Source organism: Callionymus lyra, chromosome 7, assembly GCF_982586985.1.
Source record: "Callionymus lyra chromosome 7, fCalLyr1.hap1.1, whole genome shotgun sequence".
NCBI classification, from domain to species: Eukaryota; Metazoa; Chordata; class Actinopteri; order Syngnathiformes; family Callionymidae; genus Callionymus; species Callionymus lyra.
In genome coordinates, this window is record NC_141824.1 from 31009959 (window position 1) to 31019622 (window position 9664).

General features: G+C 37.5%; 1 protein-coding gene across 3 annotated transcripts; it reads left to right on the plus strand.

The window, feature by feature from the left end:
* Nucleotides 1-5592: 5592 nt before the first annotated feature.
* On the plus strand, nt 5593-9188 carry atf5b (activating transcription factor 5b). 3 transcript variants are annotated; one of them, XM_087795901.1, is made up of 4 exons: nt 5593-5795; nt 6379-6681; nt 6938-8138; nt 8293-9188. In XM_087795901.1, exons 2-4 carry the CDS (start codon nt 6444-6446, stop codon nt 8477-8479), a joined length of 1626 nt encoding a protein of 541 aa, XP_087652027.1. In that variant the 5' UTR covers nt 5593-5795; nt 6379-6443; the 3' UTR covers nt 8480-9188. The 3 variants fall into 3 exon arrangements, with proteins under 3 accessions (XP_087652027.1, XP_087652028.1, XP_087652030.1); XM_087795902.1 differs by having other exon boundaries at nt 5595-5795; nt 6379-6600; XM_087795904.1 differs by lacking the exon at nt 5593-5795 and having other exon boundaries at nt 6671-6747.
* Nucleotides 9189-9664: the final 476 nt, after the last annotated feature.

Genomic DNA, 9664 nt, shown 5'->3' on the forward strand with positions numbered 1-9664 from the left:
TAATACACCATAATGATTTGTGTGTCATGGGGATTTATTAGCGTGTGCTTAATATTCAGCTCTGCTCCCCAAATTAACAATAATGGTATTCGAGATGACTTTTTTCTCAGATAATTCATTTGTATTTGTATTAGTGTGCTTGAGCTGCTACAGGCAATGCCTTGTTATGGCTGCTCCCTTTGGTTCAGTACTGGAGAAATAGGCGATACACTTGCTCACTATCAAAACAACATGCCAGCCATTACTCAAACCTCTCCTCACACCCCCCAATATTCATTTTTCTCCTATCAACCCTACATTTATTCTTGCTGTAATGCTACTATAACTAGCACGGTTCTTTCGAAAATGTCACATTTGTTATAACATATATGACACATCATCAGACAAGAACAATATGTTGTTTATAATAGGAGGGCAAAGAGCTGGCATGGCCGTGTCTCTGTCTTTGTGCTGCCAATCCCTGTGAAAAGTTAATGTAAGCAGCAGCAGCATTCACATGGAGACGCTGCTGATGAAATAATGCTGTAACTGATACCAACGTGCCATGGTGGAGGAGAGCATGGCCGGCCTGGCTTTGAAGAAGGCACTTCCATCCCAGAATGCTCTGCTCGAGAAGATCCTGTATATACAGTAAGGATGGACGGGTAGATGGCAATTCTGCAAGAAAAGCAGGCAACCTTTTGGCCACAAAAGCATAAAGCCTCGGAGTCAAATAACTTATTTTAGATTGTGCTTAACATTTAAAAATGCATTTGCTTTTCCTTCTTGTATGCATTCTCAGAGGTGCTCACTGTATAACAAAATTAAATCCTAAATAAAGCACTTTTGTACATCTCGATCATTTTTCTTTAAATATAAATTATAAATAAATTATAGACAAAACCATTTTATTTACAATGTGTGTTTTCAACATCATAAAGGAAACTTTTACACTGAACACTGCATTGCAAAATATACAGTACAAATATGAAAGCTGGTACTGATGTAATATACAAGAAATATTTATTTGGATCTCAACTCATATCATTTTAAATAAATAAACTACAATTTAAAATTGAATGTATGTTATTTCATTGAATTATTAATTCATTGAATAGTATGATTAATAGTGGTTATAGATAATTTTAATTAATGTATGTTTTACGTTCTTCAAAAATGTCATATTTAATAGCACATCCCAGTCAGTTACTAGCCAAAAGAGAAACTAAGTGCCAAAATGTCCAACCATTATAAATAAAAACATGTAAAATACATTTTCTTTAAAACATAAAATACTATGTTAATAACATTGAAAAAATACACTTTTTCATCATATAAACAAATGAAACAAATAAATGATTATTATCGATAATTCTCTTCCAAATTATATGATAATTTTGTTACAGTTCGTTGTAATAATGGTATATAAACAAAGGTTTTCTTTAAAATTAATTCTGGTTCAAATGCATGTTTATATATCAATTAATAGTTATTTCTTAATTGAAAGGGCTTATATATTTTGATATTCTAAGAAGATTCTGGATTTTTATGTGCCACAATTTATAGGCAATCAATCATCAACTTACTGTATGTCCGCAAGAGCAAAAACAGTATCTTCTTGTTAAATCATCAAAAGCACAGTAGTATTACCTTTGTGATACACACATTTATTGTTTTTATTTTATTTTCCTAATTAACTACACAATTTTGTTCTACTGAGGTTTTTTTTTAAAAATATTCTCTGCTGCTTGTTTTTACCAATTCAAAATGTATGGTAGGAATTCCCTCTGGTTTGTCATGAAATGTGTCAATGTAATTCATTATCATATTTATTTCTTTTCATTATTTGTACACCAGCTAAATGTGAAGAGTTGAACAATAAAGAACAACACACTATATATAACACTATAAGTCTATATTAGTCTATATTCGAACATCTAATGTGTTATAAGATGTTTATGTTTAGAAATAAATAACATTATTTAATTGTCAAAATAACTACAAAAAACACATTTGTTGATAGTTAGCTGTGAATATATAAAAACAATGACTGTTTCCAAGATAAATGAATTGAAATGAAATGAGAAAATGATGGGCTTCTCCTCACCTCCATATTTGTGTGAGTTTATAGAAGATAATTGATGAAAGAATCTTGCAAGGGTATTGCTCATTTCATCGCAACATGCTGATCTCCATGAACCAGGATAGTTACAAATTCATGTGACACTAAAGAGGAGTATCATTCATAAGAAAAAAAACAGTGCTGTCTGCAAAAAGAATTCAGACGTTCACTGTAAACAATGGGAGTGCTGGAGCTCTGTGGGGGGAGGCCGAAAACCCACTGCTGCAGGGGTGCCAAGATCATGTTTTTAAGTGGTGGAGCTAGTATTGCCTATTACTATAGCAACAGGAAGACGGGGTTTCTTCCATCACTGTTAACATTTTTGGGGAACTATGTTAAGATCTCTAGCCGCAGAGGCATCCCTTAGTAAAGGCATCCAGCCTTACTAATGACAATCAAAATACCGCTATCTGGCCTCCACATTTGCTACCTATCATCCCTCTGCCACACACACACTGATAAAAGCAATACAAGACAACCTAGATGTTATCAAGGAATGGGATATTTTTATTTGAACATTTAAAATGTGTTTGTCTGTTTTCCATCTGTTCCTTGGTTCAATCTGGAAGAAAATCTGATCCTGACAGACGTCAACTGGGCCTAACATGCTCACTCGAGGGACTTTTCGCCATGTTTTTCTCAAGACACTTCAATATAGTTGTAAAGATAGTAAGGAGGAAAAAATGTAGTTAATCTGATCCATTGGTTTTATTTTTGGGTGCAGTGGGTGATCTTTGAAATTGATTAGACCCGGATACACACTGTTTTTAGGATCACAAAATCTGGATACTAGCTCTAAATGGGAAACACATATCATGATGTGGGCGACCAGCAATGTAAATGCAGTGGGTCACCTTGAGTGTTTTTTAATTTTAAATTTTAAATATAAATATGATTTATTTTAGTACTGCTCATCGGAGCCACAACGAAAAACATACCAACATTGTGGATATTGTGAATAAGTTTGACATTTAAAAAAAATAGTTGCATAAATGTTATACCCCTTGGGTAACAAAGTTAACAAAATTATGAATATTCAAGTAAGAAATAATATTGACATAAAAAGAATATACAGTGAGTATTTAATTGAGAAATATAATTTTGTTATTAATTGAACTCCAGGGTTTATTTCAATATCCTTTTTTTCTTTTACCTTTTAGTACACTGGAAGAGCTAATCGGTACCTTATGTCTACTTTTTCTTCTCCATCACTACAACAGTTCCACAACAGTGCAAAAAGGAAAAGCAAGTATTTACACAAAATGCAAAAACTATTTTACCATTTCAAAATATTTTCTACTTTTCCATCCTGAAATACAGCTTGGAATCCTAAACATTGTAGGAATCAGGATAATCCTGGTTTACATGGATCAAAGTTATCCAGATACTACTGATACATTATGAACAACAAAAATGGAAGGTTTGATCCAGATTAAAACTAGGATTGTATTACATGATCAAATCCAATTTTAGAATCCTCCATTCGCACTTTCAACAACCCATTTTCAAGATTTTATCCAATCTGAAAACCACTAGCCCACTAAAGTTGATTACAGCTTTAATTGATGTGACAATATGTAATGAGTTATGAATAATTAGTAGTATTAACACTTTACTTAAAGCTGTTAAAGTTTTCCTAGACTAGCCAGACAATGTGGAACAGGCAAAGGGCCTTTTGATAGCTTTTATTGTGTTCCATCCTTTTCATTTCACGAGCATGTGTACTCAGTTATTACTGTATTCTTCTGTAATTCATAACTCCATACAATGCACATAAAGGAATGTGTATGACATACATTATTGAGGGTGAGCACCAGACATCATTTTAGCTGGAAAGGAAAAAGAATGACATACCTTGAGGTGAGATTGTGAGATGTAGCATGTTGACTCTTTATTTGTGGATGGGTTAAGAGTCTCCAGGTTGTTTTGGAGGAACACAACGTTTAAAACAAACAGAGCGGTGTAGATTTTTGTCTCGATTACCCACGATTTGCGATTATTTTTAAATGTATGCTTTATGGCTCCTTCAATTACTTTTATACCGTAGCTGGAATCTATTTGAAACAATGTATGGCAAATAAATGATTATGTATGTTAGGATTTTGAATCTATGTGCAAAGTCAAATATCCCTTTCATGCCTTGCAACATGTCAAGATGGGGATACATAGATGCATAAAACTGACTACTTTTCTTGATTTCCTTCATCATTTAAAAGGGAAGTGTTTAAGTTTCTTCTTGTAGAAGTGTTGTTTGTAATTAAGAATTGTAAGGTGTGGCACAGCCCTGGAGAAATTAAATGTACTATTACATGTATAGTTTAAAAAGTCAGTAGTATAGTAGGCGGGTGTCACCAGTTGGGTTTGCAGAGATCCAGGGTAAAAAATGATTCACAGAGTGTCATATCATAACAAATGTTTAAATGAGATATAAGTAAGTAAGTAAGTAAGTAAGTAAGTAAGTCATTTTTATTTATATAGCGCTTTTCCAGACCAGGGTCACAAAGCGCTTAAACAATCAAAACAATATTCAATAAAGTATATACTTAAAGGTCAAGATAAAACTGAAAACACAACAGGAGTTCCAAAGATATAGAATAAGAATAAAGAATAAGAGAAGAGAAAACCAGCAACTTCAGAACAAGCAGAAAAAGACTCAGTGACCAGCAGAGAGGGAGAAAACGTAACTACCTTAAATAATTACCGGAATTAAAGTGAATCATATTCATGAAAAAAACGAAAATAATTATTTATAAATATGTATTGTAATGACATCACACTTAAATACATTTAATACGATCTAAAGATGAACAGAAATCCAGCATAAAAGTGATCAAAAAGTAATACGTTAAAAGTCTGTATAACATTTTTTATATATATATCTATATATTTGAGAAAATGAAAGCAACAGTGTGGAGAAGTCTCATGTTGCTCCTAATATCTAATGATGGGCAGATTATCCCGGGAACGAGGGCAGGCGAGAAGGAAGCGGAAAGTTCGCCGCAGATCCAGATTGAGGGAAGAGCGAGAAGCGCTCAATGAATCCCCTGCGGATCTGATGCAACAGGGCTGTAACTAAACTTACACCTTCGAACTGCAACACTGTCTTCCTCCGCTCCGCACACAAAGATAACTAGTGCGACCATCTGTTAACCCACGCTGTGATGTTAACGAGCTTTAAACGCAATAGTTTATTCATTATTATGATTATACCAGAATCCTTCAAATATTTAAAGGCTCTAAGGTGAGACAGAGTTAACCTGACAGTATTCTCCTCTGTCATTACTTGCACGTCTACGGAGAAACAAGAGCACACGCAGTGCTATAGCGAGTTTTCTCGAACATTGTATTGTTAAGTTATTTAAAATAATGTTTAACCTAGTTTTTCTGTGAGTAAACGCGCGCGTGCGTGCAGCGGGGAAGTCCCTTGATCTGATGACGTAAGAGCCGGCTTGAACTATGCAAGCTGCGGAGGGATCTCGTTTGTTGTGATCAGGTCCGGGACAGCAGGAGTTAGAGAAGTAGCGGATTTAAAACTTTGTGTCGTGAAGTGTTGTTGGTGGAAATAGCTGTTCTTTAAGAGTCCCCGTCGGACAAATGACAGGAAAGATGGCTATTTAAACTCTCCTCTTCTTCTGCCCGCCGTCAAGTTTCGCCTGCTTTATATCCGCAACAAGGACAAACAAGAAACTATGGGGTAAGTCAAAAGAGCCTGAAGTTAACAAAGTTAAGTACCGTTGTTCTTCTTTATGTATATATCTATATACGATTTGAATCAACACAGTTCTAGCCTATTCTAATACTTTAAATTCAATTGGAATATTTTGCCTCTCCTGGTGATGTTGATCAAGATTTCAATAGAATTCAGTCTGTCATTATTTTGTATTAACACAGCAACTTATAAATCAAATTGCTGTATCCATTTGTATAATTCAACTTTTTTATTGATCAAAAACATTTATAGTGTGTTTATTTAAAGTAAAATACTAACAATAAAATACTTTGGAATTTTACTTTCACATTTATTACTAAATGACCTTACTTTTAATTTAAAACAACAACAAGATATTGCAATTATTTTTCAAAGTAATTTAAATTAAAAAAAATTCCAACAACAAAGTTTGACCAAACTCTGCAAGTATATTTGTTTTATGTACTCTTTTATTAATTTCTCCCCCATTTAATTGTTATGTTGACTGGTTCATTTTGTTTATTTAAAAAAGCTGAGATACTTTAAAAATGTTATGTTTTTGATTAATAAAACTGATTTTATTCCACAGGTCTTACAGTGTTTCCGGAATGTATTTGTTTATTCAGCACATCTTTTGTGCTTTTGAACAATTCGATGGTAGCAGACGACACGATGGCGGCATCGACCCAATGCATAAAAATTGCACTTGTATCCGCAAGCGGGCTCGACGTTCCCCGTCTTCAACAGGCTAGCCGTAACCAATCACGGGCCTGCGAGGGGGCGGAGCCAGCTGTGAAGCAGGACTTAATTGGTGAGTTTGGCCAAGACGATTTTTTATTTTTCCACATCCAGAGGTTGGAGCCGCAGTGCAGCACGGGGCTAATGTCGTACAGTGAGTACAGCTAAGTGGATATTTATCGAATGCAGACGATGCTGTTCAATCATTTTCAGATGATCGGTTAGTTGTTGGACTTTATTGGACTCATTTTTTTATTTCAGCTTAAAGTTTTTCGACATATATCATCTAAATTTGAATGTTCGCCTCATTTTTCACGTTCATCCATTTTAACGTTTCTATTTCAGCTGACTATTGAATACAATGGATTTATTCACGTATCTTCTGATTCTGATTCTCGATTCTACTACAGGTGATGGTCACTCAGATTGGATGACGGAAAAAGTAGATTTGTCCTCATTTGTATCGACGACCGAGTCCTCTCCAAGCTCATCTCTACCGCCGTCCCCTTTAGAACAGGATGTCAAGGTGCCGTCAGATCTGGAGGTTATGACCTCTCTACTGCAGGAGGAGCTGGCTCAGCTAGAGGACTACTTCCGCTCAGAGTCCACATCCCAGAATAACAAGTTGGAGAAATCCTCAAAATGTGACAAGGCTGCCCACCAAGCCATGGGCTCCCAATCTTACTACCAGTTACCCTATGGCTCTTATGGGACCAACCAATCAGAGACCAGCCCTGTTGTGGTTACCCTAGCAACAGGAGAGCTGGACCTGTCCAGCTTCTGTGGTAGTCCTATCGGGAGAGCCAAAATTGCCCGACCTGCTCCGTACAACTATCACCACCATCATCACCGCTACCACCACCACCACAACTCTGGGCGACGCCTGATCAGTGAAACGGTGAAAGTTGGAGAGGAATTGGGTCTGGATACCTGGGGCTCCAGGGGAAGTTACTCAGGAAGCACGGAGCTCTCCGTGAACCATTATTCCACTCTGAAGACAGTAAGCAAGGGCAGCATCAGCAGCGTGAAGAAGGTCAGAGAATGTGCTTTATCGTTGAAGGAAGAGGAAAGTTACTGTTTTTCCGAGGGAATGTTTTGCAGTGAAGAGATCGCTCGGGGCTTTTGCCTAGGGGGATCGTACGAAGGCCACCATAAGCGCGAAGGACAGTTGATGCACAATGTGAAGGTTAATGTAAGTTATGACAGCACAGGGCTGGAGGTCCTGCACTGCAGCAAAGATGGAGCAAGTATTCCCCCAGAGACAATGGTTGGTGGGGATGGATACTACCACCAGTCCATGGGCAGCACAGAGCCGTACCATAGCTTTATAGGAGAACTGGAACAGCCACACACACAAGCACATGCTGTCGAGCCCCAACACGGCCACTACCTCTATCCAGAATGCCTTGCGGAACAAAGCTACGAATGTCTGTCTAGAGGAGAAAGTGAGGGATCGCTGCTCGGTGCATCCATTCACCGCCCCACCCAGAGGCTAAAGGATGAGCCCTGTGTTGTCAAGCCAGCTCTTGTGATGGGCGCTGTTTCCCTGGAAGGCAACAATGGGGAAAGGAAGCAGAAAAAGAGAGACCAGAACAAGACTGCTGCTCACAGGTAATAAGTGTTTCAGTTGCTAAAGTTTATTATTGTGTGGAAGACGGAATGCAAATTCCCAAATTTTTTTGCAAGCCCCCCCTAACACATTTGAATGCGTGTTTGTGGCGGATAAGGAAAAGTGGAACTTTTAACATGTCGCTCTGGTCTCCAGGTATAGACTGCGCAAAAGGGCAGAGCTGGACTCGCTGGAGGAGGAGCTCCATGGCCTTGAGGGCCAGAACCGGGAACTTCGTGACAAGGCAGAGTCAGTGGAGCGAGAAATACAATACGTCAAAGATTTACTCATTGAGGTGTACAAGGCTCGAAGTCAGCGGCTCAAACAAGACGGCAGTGCCTAGGAAAAAAACACCCCTCCCCCACCTGACCAGCACCAAGAGAATCACAACAGGGTTTTTTCCCCACAAAAATGGTTAGCATAATAGTTGCATGGTTTTGGTAGTACTTTTATATTTAAGATAATATATCTCTATATCTATAAATATATTTAGTTGGAAGGATAAGGGCGAGGAACTCCCACAGGCCTTAGATAGGCTTCTTCAGGGGAGATGCTGGACATGTCCGTGACCACTGTGATCTCGGCTACTCCCACCGAGCCTGCGAACATTCAAATAGTAGTGACCATCATTTGCTTGTGTTTTTTGTGAAACAAACACACATACACACGTTAATGCAGAATATATATTTTCTATTTTTTATTTTTACTTGACAATGAATAAGTTGCTAAAAAAACAGATGGATTGTAAAAGGACTGTGGTAAAGTGTGTAACATGCTCCTCTTGAGACAATATGTGTTGATAAAATGTGACACCTTGTGAAAGAACCAAATGCATGTCGATTTTGGAAAAAGCATGTGCGAGTGTTATTTGAGGGCATTATTCCTTTAACTGCATGGCTTCAAGATCTCCACCTCCTGAGTTTCTTCTTCTCCGATTCAGGTTTTTTGCTTCTCTGCTCCGAGACAACACACGTTTGTTTTTCTTAAACTCGGCTGTATTTCTGCGAACAAACAATCACATGTTTACACAACAATAAAAGGTTTGGTGACCACTTCATGAGAACTATGTATTTATTTTTGCTTGGAATGTCTGCGGAACTAAACCATACCCGAATCATGTTTATTTCAGTATAACTTGTATTAATAGATTCAGATTGAAGCTCCTTGATACCATTAAATGTATTCCAACATTCACCAGAGGAAAAGAGGGATGCTTTCTTCTCCATTTTCTCAGCAATCAACACTTAGTTTAGCAAGAGAAGTGATTTAAAAAGTAACATTTTAACCGTCTCAAGAGGCTGATTGATGTGCTGAACCTGTGAATGTCAACACAAGTTGCCTATCTTATCTCCCAGCCCAGCCAATGTGTGTGTCTGTGTGAAATCTCTTGGTATCTCTCCTAGCAGTCTTTCAAGCGCATGAGGCAATACCGCACAATAGTTGCAGGGAGATGCAAGTGAACTATCAGAATAAGTAAGTAGTGGGTTGACAAGTGAACCCTATTAAAACTTGTTTTTCAGCTCGTGAT

Bases quoted from the DNA above. Each gene is read 5' to 3' on its own strand.
- atf5b (XM_087795901.1), top strand. From the start codon at position 6,444: ATGGTAGCAGACGACACGATGGCGGCATCGACCCAATGCATAAAAATT. The intron at 6,682-6,937 runs GTGAGTACAGCT...ATTCTACTACAG, and splicing joins CACGGGGCTAATGTCGTACA to GTGATGGTCACTCAGATTGG. The intron at 8,139-8,292 runs GTAATAAGTGTT...TCTGGTCTCCAG, and splicing joins AACAAGACTGCTGCTCACAG to GTATAGACTGCGCAAAAGGG.